General features: G+C 31.1%; 1 protein-coding gene across 12 annotated transcripts in view; it reads left to right on the top strand.

Moving 5' to 3' along the window:
- LOC145941648 (cholecystokinin receptor type A) overlaps positions 1–20,685 on the top strand; it is a 39,901-nt gene that overhangs the window by 3,030 nt on the left and 16,186 nt on the right. For 6 of the 12 annotated variants that reach the window (XM_083047857.1, XM_083047847.1, XM_083047849.1 and 3 more), the window contains exons 3-4: positions 7,660–8,560; positions 19,104–19,218. In XM_083047857.1, coding sequence (XP_082903983.1) covers positions 8,249–8,560; positions 19,104–19,218 — 427 coding nt within the window. In that variant the 5' untranslated portion in view covers positions 7,660–8,248. Of the gene's footprint in view, positions 1–616; positions 1,683–7,544; positions 7,565–7,659; positions 8,561–19,103; positions 19,219–20,685 lie in introns of those variants that run through there. The other 6 variants (XM_083047848.1, XM_083047853.1, XM_083047846.1 and 3 more) reach the window with 5 other exon arrangements.

The raw sequence follows: 20,685 nt of genomic DNA on the forward strand, positions 1-20,685 counted from the left end.
ATTTTCTCGTTGATATTCCATTAATTGATTAAGCACCATTATTTGCTATTTAAATGCTAATTCAACTTTGTTAAGAGATGATGGTATTTGCCGAATTGGCTATTGAAACCTATGTTTGAATTGCTTATTATATTACAATGTGCAATAATATTGTTGTAATTATAATACAGCGGGAAAAAATAATTACGTATAAATAGAAGAAATTAACCCTGCGGCTAACACGTGATCGACAGAGATAATAATGACAGCAGCTCTCCGCATTTCATCGCTAATTTCGATACAGCGTGGGTTTGCGGATATCAAAAGTTGATGGAATTATTAATTGATCGATTAATTAATTACTTATAATGTAAAAAACGAGTTGCAATAATCTGGAAGAAAATATGAAAAGATGAATAAACTTTTGCTCGGTTAAATAATGACTTAAGTTATAAAATATCATGAGGGAAAGTTTGTTGGGGACAAGCTCGAGAAATCAGGTAGATTTACGTTCCGAGCCCTTCGTCTTTTATGAAGATTAATGGAATATTATATCTTATGAAATATATATACCGTTATACATCCATTTTAAATGTCGGACACATTCTCTGCTCAATGAATCATCGATTATTTGCAGCTTCCGATCAATTCACAAGATGGAAAGTTAATCAGAGTACTAAATTGTGTGATAGCGTTATAAAATGATCCACACGTACAGTTTGGATGATTAATACGGTACGTGATTAATATTGTAAAAGAGAAATACGCAGAACTATTAATAATATATATGATTGAATTTCAAATGTCACCGCAAGTTTCGGATTTATTCGGTTTAATGGCGTTTATGTATTCGATTTAGTGCCAATTATTATTATGTGTAGTAATAAGGCAATCATTCACAGTCGTAACACACCGTACAATATTTGGTTACATCTCTAAGTTTCATTAAATTCGCAGAAATATATAAATGTAATTTACACACACATATAGATATATATCTTTTATACTGTAACATTTAATTTTTCATTTTATTAATAATTCCAACATATAATTTTACTATAAAATTTATTTATTAAAGAGAAAAATTTATTTATTTAGAGAAAAAGTCGTACGAATAGAGAAAGAGAGAGAAAAGGGAGAGAGAAAGAAAGAGATAAAGAGAGAAATAATAGAGTTCTGAGATCGAAACGAAAGAAAGAGTGTATATCGGGAACGAGATACGCATGAAATACGCGTGAAATATTGTGTGTAAACGTATATCGAGAAGGAGCAACATCGTATAGATATAATTCTCGTTTGCTCCGTATTACATAAGAACCAAGTGATGAGATTGAAAAAAAAAAAGAGAAAAAAAAGATTGGACGATACGTTTTATATGCGTAATTCCCCTTTCTTCCTCGAGCATCAGCACTTCCTGCCGCAGTTTCCACCATGATTTCGTGATGATCGTACGATACATTGCATATACGTAACATTACTCTCTTGCGGCGCAAGACCTGACCTGACCCAATCCACCTGAAGGCGGTAAGAGGCGAAGCGCGCATACAAATGACAGGAAGTATCTTCGAAACATTTATCGCCCCGTTGCATTAATAAAACTGACACTACTACATTGTTTACGTCTTTCGTGAGTCTACCCGATTTCCACCCGGCGTCCTGGGAGGACGAGATGAGATGTGTCTCCAAGGCGATACGTTTCCTCGGTAGATATACCGTCGTGTATCAACTATTCTCTTCACTTTGCCCCGTCCACGTCACTTCCGCGAGGAGATTCATTAAAATTTCGCGGACATTTTCATATCTCATTCGAAACATATGAAAATTTTAAAGAGAGTTCGCAAATATTTCCCTTCGAACAATGGAATCGCGTTTTCGAGTTTCAAGAAAAATGCACTTAACTCTGATAAAATTTTATATAAACGCTCTCATTTATTAAAGGAGCGTTTAGCTTTCTGCGCGAGACTCTTCTCATAGATAAAATTGATGTCAACTCTTTCCTCGGCTGGAAAAATCAACAAAAAGACTGCAATTTTTCTCAGTTTTTCCCTGCAGTGTGTCTGAAAGTGGCTGAAAGGGCCAGAGAGTCTCGTGGATATTCTCGACCGTCGTCAAATTATAAAAATTTAATTGAAAAAACACTCTTGCGTATAATATTCAATTTTTCTCCTCGCCGACATTTTTACCGTTTTCTCGACGTCGGTCTTGCATATCAACAAATAAATGTAAGTATACGTTCAAGTTGACGTATACACGTTATTTCGACCCCGGGTCGGTCTATTTCGAAACGAGTCAGAAATTTTCAGTCTCGTTTCACGTCGCTCCTACCATAAATATGTTGAAGTATTATATAAATGGAAATGAGGAGGTATGGCCTCTCTCTGCCAGCCGTTGGCAACAATTGTGGAAATTGTCTCAGGCACCGAGGCGCGTTTAACAATTTAACGTGTTAGCTCGCGAACAAGCGGGTCTTCCTCTAGGGACTTCGGTTAACCCTCGAGCCGAGCAGTTCGGGAACGAGAATTTATCAATCTCCGCGAATATATTTCGCGTCCGTTATACTCTAATTAGAGATTTGCCCCCTGCTCTCACGTGGGGGCGGTCTAATGTTAAAATCGATTGTGTGAAAATTTCACTCGCTGTCTAACTTTGCTCGGGAATTTGTCGCGCGCGCTATTGCGAAGAGTCCTCGGGTTTGATTGATTTATGCACGATTGAATAAGCAGAAAATAAATAACACGCGCAAAACGGGATTATTAATTGTCGCGTAAATAACTGGCGGTTCTCCACATTCGTATATAATCGATTTTTCTGTACAATATTTAATATTTAATATACTTCACCGTTTAATATCGCCACACGAAGACTACGATAAATACATATATCAATTTAATCAAATATTGCTGTAATTATTTGTGAAAATGTATGCGGTTATTGATAGATTTTCGCATCAAACTACCTATTGTTTAATATAGTGTCGGTTCAAAAGCAAAATGACGGCGGGATTAATTATTACCAAATATACACTTGTCAAAAAATTATCGCAACACGTAATTAATATCAAAATTTAGCATAAATTCAAATAAGCGTATCTCCGCGAAAAATTGTCGTATTTCAAAAAATTTTTTTTTGTTTTAAAGGGTAAAGTCTCTACTTTAAGGAACTTTCGTTCGATTTTGATTTTATTCTCTCCCCCTTTCTCCATCCCTTTAAAAGGAGGGACGTGTTTTTTTTTTCAAAAAATTGCATAGTTTGACAAACTCTACGGAGTGTACTAAATTTTTTTCGCAAATATCATCATAACTATCGTAAAATATGGACTTTTCTCTACAAATTTAAAAAAAAATTGAATACCGTACAATTTTTTTTCGCGAAATTACAGCATATCAAAGTTACCTATGCATTTTTGCCAATGTATTTAATTACCGCCTACATTAGCATTACCCGATGGGCATTACGGGGAGGTTGCTGGTCGGATTTTGCCCATCGTGTGTGTGTGTGTGTGTGTGTGTGTGTGTTGGGGCAGGGATATATGTGTTCGTATTTAAAATTGTATATTTCTGCCTCGTCTTCGGATGACCTCTTGCAGGCGCTCACGCATATTAATGCAGGCTCTAATTGTGGCTTGCAGAGTTTCGATCCATATTCGATGTAGGGCTGCTTCCAATTGCTGGAAATTGGTTGGTAGTCTTTCAAAATCATGCAGCCATCTTCCCATAAAAGGTCATCCGAAGACGAGGCAGAAATACACAATTTTAAATATCTCTGCCCCAACACACACACACACACACACACGATGGGCAAAATCCGACCAGCAACTTCCCCGTAGTGCCCATCGGATAATGTTAATGTTGGCGGTAATTGAATACATAGGCAAAAATGCATAGGTAACTTTGATATGCTGTAATTTCGCGAAAAAAATCGTATGGTATTCAATTTTTTTTTTAATTTGTAGAGAAAAGTCCATATTTTACGATAGTTATGATGATATTTGCGAAAAAAATTTAATACACTCCGTAGCATTCGTCAAACTATGCAATTTTTTGAAAAAAAAAACACGTCCCTCCTTTTAAAGGGATGGAGAAAGGGGGAGAGAATAAAATCAAAATCGAACGAAAGTTCCTTAAAGTAGAGACTTTACCCTTTAAAACAAAAAAAAATTTTTTGAAATACGACAATTTTTCGCGGAGATACGCTTATTTGAATTTATGCTAAATTTTGATATTAATTACGTGTTGTGATAATTTTTTTGACGAGTATATAAATGAAATAGAATTAGGTAATAAATCATCGAACGGCTCGGGACGCCGATGACAGGTATTGTAAATAAATATATATAGATCATGTTGAAAACGCACAAGTATACAAATCTTTTGCGAGCAAAAATTTCATTCGCAATTCTATCGTCACGCAACAACACATTTGTTACTGCATCTCGCGAGCCCTGTCGTGCTGATATCATCCTGTACATGCATAATAATCTCGTTAGACTTTCAGAAAATTAGGTCAAACATCGCGCGCCTGCTTTTATCCTGTATGTAACATGCTTTTCGCGCGATTTCGATTTTCTCTTTTCTCGCGAGTGAGTACGAAAGTTAGCCGAATGTTTATATACACCTATACGTTCTATCGTTCGCAATTTTCATATCGCAATTGCTCGGAATATCGATTGGTACTCGAAAGAGTATCACACAGACGATAACCGCAAATGATAAATCGAATATCCGTGACACGCTGCATATTGCAATTTCTAAGTGAAACTGCGATAGACAGAACGAAAATCGGATGGGAAATCCGTCCTCGTGGATGGAATCTTAATTAGGCTGGGTACAAACGGTTCACTTTTTAATTTCTATCAGGATAGATCGTGATAGTCTTCGATATAATCTTAAAGTGCGATATACATGGAAGAAATAATTATGTGTATATGTTTGCGTCATGGTATAAAATTTGACTCTTAAAGATTATATTATAAATGCGAAAAGATATTTGTTTGCAACATCTGCGCGTGACATTTTTTGTAATCTTTGTCACACATGTAAAAAAAAATTTATATATATATACATATATATTGCGCATATTGAATATCCTTTTCAAACATTGCGGGGAAAAAAGAATTGAAAAGAATAATTATATATTATAGCCACAGGCTCCCCTATATCATATACACAGTTCAAGTTAAAATTACAAAAGTTGCTTTTAGCAGAGAGAGATCTCATGATGAGCGTATTTCTTTTACTCTTAAATAATTTCGCACAGTCGGTGTATTTGGAACATTGAATTTGTTTTGTAACAATATTCCATCGCTGATGGAAAAACGTGAAAAAAATGATTAGAGTTAACATTTCATTTCTATTTTAACATTTGTATCTCAGTTACTTCATTTAACTATTTTTATACCCGTATATTTATCTTTTTGAAATATTCGTTCTTTTGTACAAAGAGATGAAAAAGATTATTTAAATAGCACTGATTGCCCTGTATGTAATTATGAGGGGCGTTCAAGTCAAATCGGGACTTTTATCTCCCGAGCATAAGAGAAGAAGTCCCGGTTTGACTTGAACGTCCCTCGTATATAGCGAATCAAAGAAATACTCGAGAGAGTTTTAATTGTGCAAATAGAAATGCATAAAGTGATCTAAGAATGAGCAGAAGATTCGGGCAAAAATATACTACAGAATATGCTTTCTTTTGTAAAAGTATATCTAGTAGAAAGACAAATGAAGCGTATACAAATTTAAGTAGGTTCACGAGTTGCTAAACAAGAATGCCAAGGAGACTTTGCTTGATTCTGATGGATTTTCCATTAGAATCTGAGAGAATTAGTATTTACTTTGCGAAAAAAATACAAATCTTGCGGATTACGCTTTACGCATTTTAAATCTGCTGGCAAAAAGGTAATTTCATATACTTTTTCGGTCTTCATCACAATATTACTTCGCAATATTTTTGTCCGATAGAAAGAGATTCCATTCGCCATTAAAGCGCGTATACTTTTTACTCTCACAATCAGAATCAGAAGTAAAATTGTACTATAATTATAGCTATTATAGTAATGGTATATATTACAATTAAAATTTGTATTATAATATATATAAATCTTCTTTGATAAAGCTATATACACTATTTCACATATGAATAAATTCTGTATTTTATTAGAAAATTCGAATTGCAATGTTTTTTGAATCAGAATTAAAATTATAGAGTTGTCCTATAATTATAGTTATTATAATAATAATTATATATTACAATTAAAAGTTTGTAATATATATAAATCTTCTTTGATAAAGCTATATACACTATTTCACATATGAATAAATTCTGTATTTCATTAAAAAATTTGAATTGCAATATCATTTGAATTAAATGTTGGCTAATTCGAAAATAAAATATATAAATAAATTATGAGTCGTATACTATATATTCGTCTTTACAATCATTTATTCTTATTTTTAAAAATTGTAACATGTGTCAACAAATATGAGGACTCTCACTGTTTTCGAAACACATGTGACAAATTCGCACAGTCAGTATTGTAAAGAATACTCGTCGATCGTAATGGTTTTACTCTTTCCTCGACGAATGTGCTTCATCCACCTGACACTATCGGTAATATGGCGGAAAATTGGACGAGTGAGAGAAAGAGTTACCCACAATAAGCGCACACAGCATATTTCTTACGTTTCACAAAGAATGAAGCGGGAATAAGAAAACGTCTAAGAAAGAACAGCGATATAAGACTAGATAACGCAAAACTTTTTTATTGCAAGAACAGCTATGCAGCACAAGTTTTATAATGTAAAGAATTGTGAAGAAAATGTAGTATGAGGGAAAAACGAATGAAGAAAAATTTGTAACTGCCTGAGGACGCTGTGTTTTCGCACAATCCGCGACAACTGAAAAAAACTGTTTTGCTTCTAATGCGTCTCATTCTTTCGAGCATGAACTTGGAAATTATTACAGTCATTCTCCGAGAGTAAAGTTTAGTAGTATTAACAAAAATTGAGCAGACTTTGTGAGTATATAATATTGCGTTCTATTGATGATACGAGTATCATTGGAGACAGTAAAAATCACGATGACATAAACGAAGAATCAGAAGCTGCGATAAATAAAACTCGACGTTTTTAATAACGAAATCTGTAATCTATGCGCGAGGAAAAGTAATAATCAGTTGACACTATGACAGAGATGGTGATTAAAGGACGATGGTTGATTAAAGAGACGCGTACATCTATACTTTGTTTTTCTTTGCAGACTTTTAAACAAACTATCGATATCATACAGATAAGATCAATAGATATATTTCCATATGTCATAGAATGAACATTACTTATAAAAAAATTTTTTTTCTTTTTTCGTCTTATGTATTACAGTTTATAATTTTTTAAAATGATTTAAAATTTTTTTACCATGTAATACAAATATTAATTTTATTTATGTCAGTGGTGGAATGTTTTAAGAAAATTCTTGCTTTGTAGGATTTAAAAATAGATGGAATAAATAAATTATGTATGATAAAAGAAAAGTTATAATCCGCATTACATAGGAATATTTATGCTGAATACCACTTATGAAAAATATAAATGTAAATGCACGTGTATTTTTTATTCGTTAAACGTATCACATTATTTCACAGAATTATTGCCTTAATAAATCATGTATTTTGTTTTTCTTTTACAGGTACGTCGAGAGAGCCATCAACAAATTTTAGAAGACCGACTATGATAAAATTACGATCATGTGGCAAGCATATAGATCGCAAGAATCATTATTATATAAAACATACTTTTAAATTTATTTTAATAAACCTAAATTATCTCAGTGCCATATATACATATATAAATATTTTTTGAAACTTTATTAATTAATATTTGATAACAACAGTTTTGCATTAATGCTCAAAACAATAATTGCTGCAATAATTGATCATCGTTGAAGCAATTTGCAGTGACAAATAAATTTCTCGCGAAACGCGAGTGATAAAAAGCCGCAGAACTATAAAAGATATGTTACGAATTGTGGGAAAAAAATTGTTGACTTTATCGTGTAGGGCAGTTCTCAACCTAAAGCGACATTAGGAAATTAACGAGCGATGAACGGGAACCTATATTCAGCAGTTATGTGACAAGGGTTTGATAAAGTGACATTTCAAAAAATGATGTGTAACGTTCGGTGCAGGATACTTTCATCGATATGAGAGCTTGAGGGCCGACCTAGGGGTGAAAACGACGAAATTTCGACGAGCGCGCGAGCTCGCGACAAGAAAAAAATGTCGATTCAAGAGCGCAACCTGTCCGATAACCTGGTTTCCACCGAATATTTCGGTGCTTCGGTGGTCGGTGACGGCTCGCCGATCGTTACCGACCTTCCCCGGTTCTCCACCGTCACTTCCGAAATTGCCAACGTCACCACGCCAGTCATTTCGCAATCGTCGGGTCAGGACAGTCTACTGGAGAATCTCATTATACCATTATACGGTACAATCTTCTTCCTCTCCATTGTCGGGAATTCTTTGGTGCTCATCACCCTGGCGAGAAATAAACGGATGCGGACAGTGACAAATGTCTATCTCCTAAACTTGGTGAGTCCTCGTACTCTCTACTTGACTTCTATTAAATGAAGAATACTGATGTCTTCCGCATAAATACTAGATAGTCGCAGAGAATTTGTTGAACTTTAATATTTACTATCAATAGCGTAAATTCATTTCGCTTTATTTATATGTTTACTTAACATAAGAATTACTTTTTAAGTTTATTTTAGATAAAATGCGTTATGTTATATATTTCTTACAAAATCTTAAATCAAAATCTTAATACTAGGAGGCAGATAGTGCAGTGATGCATATAATAACGTCACTCTTTCCTAAAAAAAGAAAATATGAACACGGTTGTTTATTCATGAATATGCAGCTCTATCATTTAAAATTCACATGATGACATGCTCCGTTATTGGTGTGGAAAATATAAAAGAAATTGTTCATCGAAGAGTTCACTTTCAGCGCTTGATTTAGTTCCCGATGTAATCTTTTGCAAACTGGACGCGGTGACTGCGCGTCGGGTTATGCGATTGGTTATTTATGTTCCGGGAATATTGCTGACAGCAACGATTCGATAGCATTGAATTGTTTTGTAATCGATTTTAATCGAATCTAATCAAAAACTACATAATTTCTTGGCGCTCTCTCTCTCTTATCCCAAATTAAAATTCTTGTGAAAGTTGTTCATTATTTTTGTCCTAATTTACATATTTTAAGCTGAGTTTACCGCTCATGTCAAAATTGTTATTTTGATTGCATTACAATGTTAATTAATTTTCTTATCGCATTACATTATTAATTAATTTTCTATTAGCACAGTAATATTAAATTTTTTATAAAGATAGGTGTTATTCTTTATTCTTGTAAATAATTTTATTAAAAACCGACTATACCTATACATATATCGATTGCTATATTATAAATGTTGCTGCTTTAATCTTTAATGCATAAACACTGTGTGTATACACATACACATATATTGCAATGCTGTAGGAACAAAATAAAACAAAAAAAAATAATGTCCGAAATGCATAAATATATAAATTCATATTCCTAATTATGTAAAAAAATTAAATATTTTCGGTATACAATTTCTCATTCGACAATGATTTGCGATAATGCATTATTTAAAAATAATGAGCAAGTGTTTCATCTGTAGATTCAACTGAACAATTTTTCACATCAGATACGAGATAAAAATGTAATGTTGCGTGCTCCACGTAATATTTCTTGCAACTTTTACGATGTCTCGTGCAGGTTTCTATGCTAACAAAAATACCCGGTACGATTCGCGCATGGGTTAATAAATAAAAACAGAAGATGATAAGAGTGGCAACGGGATTCAAGAGTCTGCAATGTCCTGCGCGCATCTATTTCCCATTTTTGCATATTTCGTGCATGCGGTGCGTCAGGAAAAAAAAGTTGCCAACTGCACCTTTTTTTTGGCTGCACCGGCTGCTGGCGATTCGTCACGCGTGCATAGTCATGATTTTGCCAGAAGGAAGAAGTATGTCGGTCACGTTCCTGGATGCCGGAAACCTAAAACCTTTTCCTGCTATGTATTCAATGAGAGTAAGCTTCGTGAAATTGGTTATTGTTAAAACAGGCTCTTCAAAGGAATCTTTAGTAGACGTCGAACGATGGTCAATTTATCTCTCAATTTCATTTTATTATTTGAAATTGCTGTTTAAGAAAAGTGCAAACTTTATTAATTAATATTATTAATTAATTATCGATATAATATGTAACAATGTTTAATGCAGTCAATAATTCAATGCTTTTGTCTCAAGAGAGAATATTTTTTCAAGCACTATATATCAAGCATTATATCGACAATTGATTTTAAATTTGATAAAACAGATAAAATAGATTAAATATATCTTATAATTTTGATATATTTAATTTTCTCGTCCAATATGCAACGAGGAGCATTCAATATGCTTATTTGTTGAATGGCATTTGCTTGTTTGTAGGCGGCATATATAAATGCGATAAAAAAATTTTTTGAGGTATTACTATTCTAAAAATATACCGTTGTAGCCCAGTAAAATTAGACTTGAAAAGGGCAAAACTATAAAAAAATTAGGAACAAGCTGAATTTTTGTGGAGATCTTTATTTCGATGTTCTAATGTAATTCTGAAAAGTACCCTTAATTTGATCCATGGGTTTTTTTTTTATAGAGGATGAAAGGGGTAAATTTTAGTTTTTTGCCATTATCTCGCAAACTGGCAATTTTTCGAGAAAAACAGTTATTATTAAAATTGTAGCTCATAAAATTCTCTACAAAAAAGGTCATTATACTTTTTTCTCGTGGAATCAACCGTTTCGAAGATATAGAGTGAAAGACTGAAAGAGAAAATGTGCACACCACTATAGTATTATATGTGACTATGAGGTGCAGAAAAGTTATATTAGAAATATTGCAACTTTACCGCACGTTTTACTCAAAAACGATTAGTTGTACGAAAAAAAAGTATAATGACCTTTTTTGTAGAGAATTTTATGAGCTACAATTTTAATAATAACTGTTTTTCTCGAAAAATTGCCAGTTTTCGAGATAATGGCAAAAAACTAAAATTTACCTCTTTCATCCTCTATAAAAAAAAACCCATGGATCAAATTAAGGGTACTTTTCAGGATTTCATTAGAACATCGAAATAAAGGTCTCCACAAAAATTCAGCTTGTTCCTAATTTTTATGAAGTCAAAGTCTAATTTTACTGGACTATTGCTTTGAATTCGCGAGGAAATATATGCATTTTTTAACATTTATATTGAACAAAAAATTTCAGTTTTTAGTGAATAGCGAGCCTACCTGTATAAAAAAGCGCGCGCAAATAATACAAATATTTGCAATATAAAAGTGAGAAAATATCGGAGCTAATACACAAGACTTGTTATTTCCTTTTCCATCTTTCCTGCTGCCCATCTCCATGTCAAAGCTTCCATCTACATTGACGAATACATTTTCTAATACTCCTCTGGATTTAGTACGCGAACAAAAGTAAAATAGCATATTGATTGCACGAAAGAGTTATTTTGACTTGAATATGTAATATGTATATGTGTCAACAGTTTTCGTGACAACATATACAATAACGGCCTTAAACATGCATAATAATAAATATATGGATAAGAATTATTGCTTATTAAATATAAACTAAAATTGATTAAATTTACTTTCATTAAAATAGTAAATGTAAGTATTTTTTATTTATAAATACATAATACGTATAATACTTTAATTGTTTTTTTTTATTTATTTAAGAGAACAGAAATATATCAAATATTAAAATAGATAACGTAGAAACGCGTTTAAAATGCGATAAGTTTTACATAAATTAAAGTGTACTAAAATATATATTTAAAAATATTAATAATTACTATAATTATTACTATATAATTATTGATATAATTATTACTATAATTATTACTGTGACTAAATCACACAAATAATAATAATAATAATATATAATAATAATAGTTAATAGGTAAAAATAATTCACTATGCATATTAAATGCTCAGAGATCAACAGGATTCGCTCTTTTCGCTTCACGGCTTTCATCAAGACAGCAGCCTCATAAATACAAGAGTTGTGTGTGCGCGTGTTTCTTTACATAAATGTTATTTAGATATAAAGCATTTCACCACGAAAGCAAGGAAAGTTAGCAATAACTGTCATGTCATCAATAAGTCGCGTCGCCATGTGACGCCTTTCGAATAAGAAAAGAACTCTTTTAAGATGAGATTCTTCTTAAAAGTAAAGAGAATCTTTAGAACGCGAAAAGAGAGACTTATAACCGCTAAATTGTTTTGATATACAAGGCACTAAAAATTTTCATGTAAAACTTATAGGATCGTGGACTCAAAATTCAAGTCCTCATCATAAAAACTGAAAGAATCCTCATAAACTATTGAAAATAAAAAAGAAACGATTTCTCGAAAATTAATCCTCGTGATAATTACAAATTATGTAGTGCTATTAGCAAATGGCGTCCTTGTTACTGAGATTAAAAAAGTTTTCGCAGCACAGAAGTGAAACACGATATTGTTTGCATTTTATTTCCTGAACAAACTTTAGAATATTATTCAAAATTTTTCTTAAGTTATCAAAAATTAATAATTATAATTATATGTCATCTTATGTAAGTGAAATAGAAATTGCTCGTTCAATTAATTTCTATTATATTTTTGTTTGAATAGATTTTATTTGCTCAATATATTTTTAATTATTTCATTTGATGCTGCTTAATAATAATCAAATAAATCAAACAAATAAAGCTTGTTATACATATTCATATTATCAATTTTATATATAATAAAATTGTTATTATATAAATTATCGAGATCAACATTATGTCTATATATAGGTGTAATATTTTATAAAATCATATTTAAATAAATTCTAGCATAAATTAACATAATTCAATTATGAAAAATTATAGAATAAATAAAATAATTTTGACTTTATTTTACACGTTAGGTGGCGTATTAAAAAATATAAATGTAATAATATTGTAATTAATTTATATATGTATAATAACTAATAATTATTAATGTAATCTGTTTATTAGAGATACTATTCTCCCACATTATTAGCACATTATTATCACATTATTATCCTAATGCAGAGAATTTCATAGCAATTTCCTTTCGCGCGAATCTGCTTACGTATAATATTCCCCACTCCAAATATTTCCACTCCGTTCCGCATTTCCGCAGACTTCCTTCAACAAAGACTCATCATATTGATAAGCGCCTTAACGAAGCCTTCGATTCGGCGTCGGAAAGCTTTTCGTAAGCGAAAATGCAGACAATCAACAACTATAATCTCCTGTGAATTTACTGCGCACTTGTAAAGAGCGCAAGATTACAGCATCGATATCAATTCCGAGTAAAATATTCATGCGCGAATAAAATTCGTTTAATACACTATTCCCTAAAGTAGAAGAATTCTATTTCATTTTATATTTGCTCGATATGAATTTATAGATAGTATCGGTGAATCGATTACTATCCGTTATACAAAACATTTTATTGCAATCGATATATGTATATGTATATAAAAAAGTTGCGCGACATATAAAAGATAATATGTACGTACACAGTAAATCCATTTTCTCGGATTCAGTTGTATTTTTGGTATACGATATTTTTGATATATGTATTGTATATGTAAAAAATCGTGAAATTGAGCTATCGGTATTAGAGTTGCACAACAGTAGTCTATGTTCGTTCATTTATCGCAGAAACGCTTCGTACAATCCTCGCGTATTGGTGCGTTTTTGTGTTTTACTGGCACCGAAAGAGTTATATGTAAAAAATTTTTGTAATATGGCGTTTCCTCGTTAAGCTTGAAACGCCAAAAAGCGCACTTTTTCGATTCGCATAGATCATTATCTATTCCGGATTCGTTATCGCAATATGTCCTTTATTCTCCATCACTGAATCGCAGAGAGTCCTCGAATTTCGAGAGAGTATATGCCAAATGATTATTATAAATAAAATATAGTGTGACTCCTATAGTATCGATTTTTTATTTACGCGTAAACGTGCTCTTGACATCACAGGAGAATGATGGTGATGTCCGGATATAGTGGATATGTATGGCAAATTTTTCATAACGAGAGTTGACATCGTAATTCTGTGCATAGATCTGTGAAACGTTTAAAGATGAAGTAGCTCTCGGGGGATGAAAAGTGCAACTAACAGTGTACTTTTAATAATTTTTCGTATACTTAATTTTATTAAATTAGGACATTTGTATATATTTATATAATTTTTTATGCGATTATTTTCGCATTATTTTGTTATATCAATTCGATGAAAAATATCGCCGTAAATTGGTTTAGAGCAGCGAGTGAAATAAGTTTTTTTCCATGCGTTACGGATGATAAAATGTCAAAGTTGAGATTGCTTAAATGCTGCGCTGGTGTTGCTATCAATCAAAAATGATCGATGCTCGACGTATCTAACTCGGCACCGTTTTATATTTGGCTTTTCTATTTGTGCAATATACCTGCAACCGCGCTAAGTCAATATACAACCATCATTTTTGTAACGCAATTTTTTATCGCTGTGATAACAATTTATCGTCTAAAGTGACCTATAATACATCATGTTTCTATTATTACACGTCATTTGCTTTGCAGCTGTTACAGAGTAAAATCTGTTGTATTTTTTATCTTATGTTATATTACATGTGTGCAATATTTTCGATAAGATGGAAATTGGATTGGGCTTTAGAGGTTTCAAAATGTCGTGTTTAATAAAAGTTAATAAGATGTGATAGCTCACCTATCTTCGAAAGTTGGCGAAAGCCAACTTCTCTCTCTCTTGCTCGACTATATATGATCTATGATTTTAGATTTTACGTTAAACTTAAATCAGAGTAATTTAATACGTGATCCAATTTAACGTTTATCTCGCTCCTCTAACGCAACATCGGTTATCGGCGAAATAAAGAGTTCAAGTCTGTCTCTGACAGAAGGCCGGTAATTGAAAGAGGCAACTGTTTCATATACACAGGTCAGTTAACAAGTAACTGTCAGAGATAACAAGTGTATGTAGTGCTTTCGCTATGTCGTTTATCGAAACGAACGCAACCAACGGGAGTGAAAATTGAAAGCCAACTAACGCTAGATTTAGATAAATAAAAAAAAAGGGTGTCTGACATTTATGCGCGATATATTACTAGAAAATTCAGTATTTCCCGCAACGTTGAATTTTATACACTATGTGCCGTTGACTCTAATCGAGATATAAGACTTTATATCTTTCGAAGAAGTCTGCGATTCTGTTCTTAAGAAATACATCGATCTCCTTGAACGAAGTTTTATGAAAAGCAGTTAAGCGCTTGAAACATTCTTTGTACGTGAGTCTCGTCGATATATTATTAGGATAATCCCACGTGTTCCATGCATTCTAATTTACTAACAAATTTTAGGTACGTGTTGAACTTATACACGTGTTTCTCTGCTTTCCATTAATTGCCGACTGAAAGAGCTTTTCTACGTATATAAATCGGAATTATTACTTGTTTGCGCTTGTCTAGCTGTTTGATATGAGTTCTTCTCTCGAATTATTGATATTTTCTCTCGGAAAGGAAACTTGAAGAAAACTTGTCAGGAAGCTTAAAGGATCCTTCATCGCTGCGATTTAAACCAATTAAATTTTAAGTCTTTAAAGTCTTTAAAAAAATTAGTTTCATTAAAATAGCTTCTGTTGTAATGATTTTTATAGTATAGAGAATTATAGATACCTTTCCAAATAGAGAAGCAATTTAATGAGGAAATTTCACTCGTAATCAAATGTCTATTAAGCTAGTGAGAAACCTATATGCATTCTGATTGCGAACATTGTTCACACGCTCAATACTTTCGCATTTTACTCGTATTAGGATAAAAGAGAATAAGAGAAAGATAATCAAATTTTCTTTTCTTTTCTCAAATATATAATTCCAAATAGAGAGTCATTTATTTTATGATAAATTTAGACAAAAAGGTAAAAGAACGATTATGATTGTACTTATGTTGAATCAAAATTGATTAATAATTTAGGTTAAGTAAATTAAATTTAAATTCATTCTTTCTGTATTTATCCTTTATTCTCACTGCATATTTGTCGAGATCGAGCGCATATCGAGATTTTTAATATTAATCTTTACTCATTTGAAATAAAAATACACATATATGTATATGTATTAAAATATAGAATTGGAATTCTAAATATAAATATAAATTTTTTTTAACGTTTTTACATTTACATTGAAATTTAATTCGTTAATATATTATTTAATATTTGCGTAATGCAGTAATATTAAAATAACGTATACATATACATAAATAAAACATTTACAAATTTTTCGACATTATGATCGAGAAATTTTTGAAAAAAATTTGAATTGATTTTATATTCAAATAATGTTAACTGATGTGTAGGTATGTAAAAAATAAATATATGATCAAATTATAATATATCGATAAAAAAAAGAAGAATCAAAAAGTTGAGTGTCGTACATTTAGTATGACAATTCTTCGAATAAAATGATAAAATTTTTAAAGATATCTCGAGGTACAGAACTTTCAATTTTACACGACACAGATCAAGAAATTGTAACGCTTGAAAGAAGCTTGCTACTTAAAGTAATGACAAGAACAAAGCCTTTTTAAAGGACTTTTATTTCCGACTTGCAAATTGCAGTGTTAAACTTGTTATTTCTACTTGTTTATATAATTAAATTTTGCTAGATTTCGTAATGCAAATGATGCACTATCTAGAATAATATGCGAATCATGTTTCCGTCACTAGCATAATATTTTTAAATGGCATAAAACACTTGAGAGAGAGAGAAATTCTGTTTAAATTTATATATTATGACAAAAAGTTAAACGTTATTGCGTATTTAAAACGCTTATATAATTTTACAGAAAAGTTTACGAAAATTTAAAACTCCTTTCTATCTCGCTCTTCGTAAAACATATATTTGTGCGGAATTACAGTTGTATACGCTGATTTATTACCGATTGAAGTATCATAATTCCAGTATTACGACAAATGCCCGTGGGATATGAAGGATAGAACGTGCTGTCTCATGCAGAAAAATACGCGTATTTCGTACAGACTAGATTATTTCGCTTTTTCACATCACACCATTTTCGGTCTATTTTTTCCATAAATTCTAGCTAGCGTGGATATTTTTGTTATCTTTATCAGCAGTCTCGATTAACTGAAATCATTAATTGATCATCCATTAAAACCAAGCACAAAGAAATAAAATTTTAATTATGTATTATTGTTATCGTTTAAAAAATTTTTTTTTAATTTTTTAGTTGTCATATTTTCTTTTGACTGACAATTGAATTTTTTGTGCAAAACGCTTTTTAAAAATTGAATAACAAGTAAGAATACGTATTATATATAAGAATTAGTCATATATACATATATATTTTTTAAAACGTTTAATATTTTTTCTCGTTAAGCTTTTGCTCTTTAAAATAATCTATTAAAAATTTAAATTGAAACTAAAATTAAAACCTCCCCATTTAAATGTTTTATACATAATTTTGACTATACTTGAAAGCGCGACTATTAAAACTATTACTTTTAAACTTTCCGTTTGACAAAATGACTGAAATGCAGAACGCGCAAGGATTAAAAGTTGGGCGAAGCCATTAATATAATGTAGCGCGCGTGAAAATAAATGAACGTAAGAGATGATCTATTATCCGGATATGATAAATATTATAGGATAATAGATTACATTCTCATCTTTTTCACGTAGAAAGTACCGAGATTCATATATCAATAATTATTTTTTCATAGTCTTCTCCCTTACGTTATTTTTTAATATATTGTACGAAGCAAAGTAATGGAACAGTTTATATGTTCGCATATTCTGTATACAATTTTTATGTATTTAATACAGCGTTGTATGTTTCAAAGAATAATTTTGTTGCATTATCTGGTAAGGAAATATTAATTTGAAAATAATAAATTTACTATTATTGTGTGCTAATACTATTTAGTGATTATTTTTTTCATAAGACGGGTTACCATTTTCTTCCGAATAAAATATTGATAAGTTTATTAAAAATATGAATTTTAATTCTTTCTCTCTTTTTGCATTAATAATTTTGTATACATTTTAGCGTGAAACGTTATAACGTCAAAAACATAAATTAACAATAAAGTATAACGTGAAATAAAAAGTTTAATTTCGCGGTATATTTTAATAAAGTCATGGTTGTGTAATAAAAATCTTGTTCCAGTACGGTACTGTTTACAAACTGGTAATAGCTCTTCCAGCTTGTTTTTTTTATTTTTATTTCCTCACTGACTACATCTTTATTCTTAATCGTTTATTTTGTTCGGAAATTATATCAAAAATCCAGCAATCTAGAAGTTAAGACTTTTATCGTTAAAACTACTCCAATGGATATTGAATGAAAGAAAAACAAGAATTCTATGTGTGTGCTTTCTAAGATCACACGACTTCAGTTTAATTAAAAGTAGTGACTTTCTTTTTACGAGATAGAAAATGTTTTCTTCGGGAAATATAAAAATTATTCTATAAATGTATTGTAAGCGGACTTTATTTTGTAGAAACAAATGTGATATACATTTCTTAACTATTTTTTTTAAATATACAATATAAATAAACCGCGAATATCTTCCAACTGAGTAAATATTTTTAAAAATTCAATTTATATGTATATGTATATAATTGAGGGCTATTTTCTTGTTGTTTGCCGATGATCGATCGACCTAGTATCTCGAATTTCATTTGTGGCCTTAGAAATTGAGAGTTCGCAGTAAAGAAACGATAAAACTATTTCCACTTTGGTCCGAGATAAATGTTTAAATGTTTCGTACGGTAAGCTTTCTTATTTCGTCTTGCACACACACAAATAAAGTCTGGCGAAATAAATCTTTCGATACAAAACAATGGTTATTATGTTCTGATCGTTTAATCGTACAATCGATTATTTTCACTCTATGTTTTTATCCTCGATATATTTTCTGTGCTTTTATTTTGAATTAAAAAAACGTAATTAAAAAAATTATCTCTGACCTCTGTTACAGGCTGTATCGGATCTTCTGCTCGGTGTGTTCTGTATGCCTTTTACTCTTCTGGGTCAGATTCTCAAGAACTTTGTTTTCGGTCTCACAATGTGTAAACTGATACCGTATTTTCAAGGTAAGTGTCAGCTCAACGTGTTCGGTGATACAAAAATTGGATATTATTGGAAATAAACGTCCAATCTTTGCTTCACTGTTCTATTATATTATACATTATAAATAATAATAGAAATCAGAGAGAGATTTTCACAAATCCCAGAGCTAGAATAATATCTTGAAAATCACAAAAGGCACGTTTATTCACTAAAACATTTGCCAGGATGTAGGCGGAAAATTTATTAAATAAAGGATTACTAGATTAATAAAGATAATTGTTTGAGTTCACATCGACGGTCTTTCATCTCGATAACTTTTATTAAAGGCAAAGGCAAGGCAAAGATTTTCGCTAAGAAATATTAAATCGTTATTTTGATAATTTATTATAATTGACATTGAGAAGTAATAAATCGCTGATCTGCTAATTAATTAATAAACATTCATAATTATTTATTTAAAATGTGTTCTACATAGAAAATCTATCGAGCTAAAACAATTGCCAAGATACACTTTCAAGTGTTTAGCTCCCTCAAGCGATTAAACGAAAAAAAATTTTCAAACTGGGGGATTTGTTAATAAATAAAAAATAAAATAGATAAACAACATCAATAAACCCTTTTTCCCAACAATTTAATTATGTTATCGACATCATAAAAAATCGTTCTGATTAAGCAGATTTATATTTTCGCGTTAATGTAGGTATATATATTTTTTATAATTAAACTCTTACTAATTTTGTTTTCTGTGGAAATATTTTTAAAAAAATTATATCGTTATATGGAAAAGCGTGATTAAATTTTTTTCTTAATATATAAATTTAAAATTATATAAAATATGAGAATAAATGCTAGAATTTAGTAGATACATATAATCATTTTTTCATAAAAGCACTGACAATGAGAGAATGTGCGGTAAAGCAATATCTTTCTTCGGAGATATGCGCTATATGGGAATAATAGTTTTTATTCTATACTTCTCTCTAAAAAAATGCAATTATATTTTTTTGTATAGCATACTTTTATCGCGTATATACACAATTGTGCATATAAAAGTGTCTTTGCAGAGGTATTAAATTCATACAAAAATAAAAATCGTAAAATAAGAAGTAAAGATAATAATGCGAACGCAGCTCACCGAGTAACTGCTTAATCTGGATTTATTCCTGTGCTTGTACGTATAAATCAACGCATAAAGTGATTATTTCATAGTCGAGCTGGCTTTAATCTGGCAATATCGATTGAATAAACGACGCTTCGTTGTTAGTAATGAATATATACACATTCGCTATGTAACATAATAGATAAACTTCCGTACATTTCAACTTGAGTTCAGAATAGTTTTTCCGTGGCTAACTCATTTTCCTCAACAATTGAGTTTAATTTACGAAAGTGACTGTACAGGCAAGGAAGATCCGTTTCCATAATTTATCGCGCCTTCTCTTTTCGTATATAAGCTTTGATTGCAGAAAGGCGGAGATAGCGATATTGAG

Source organism: Prenolepis imparis, unplaced genomic scaffold (assembly GCF_030444845.1).
Source record: "Prenolepis imparis isolate NDT839.2.m4 unplaced genomic scaffold, iyPreImpa1.0 SCAF_10, whole genome shotgun sequence".
NCBI classification, from domain to species: Eukaryota; Metazoa; Arthropoda; class Insecta; order Hymenoptera; family Formicidae; genus Prenolepis; species Prenolepis imparis.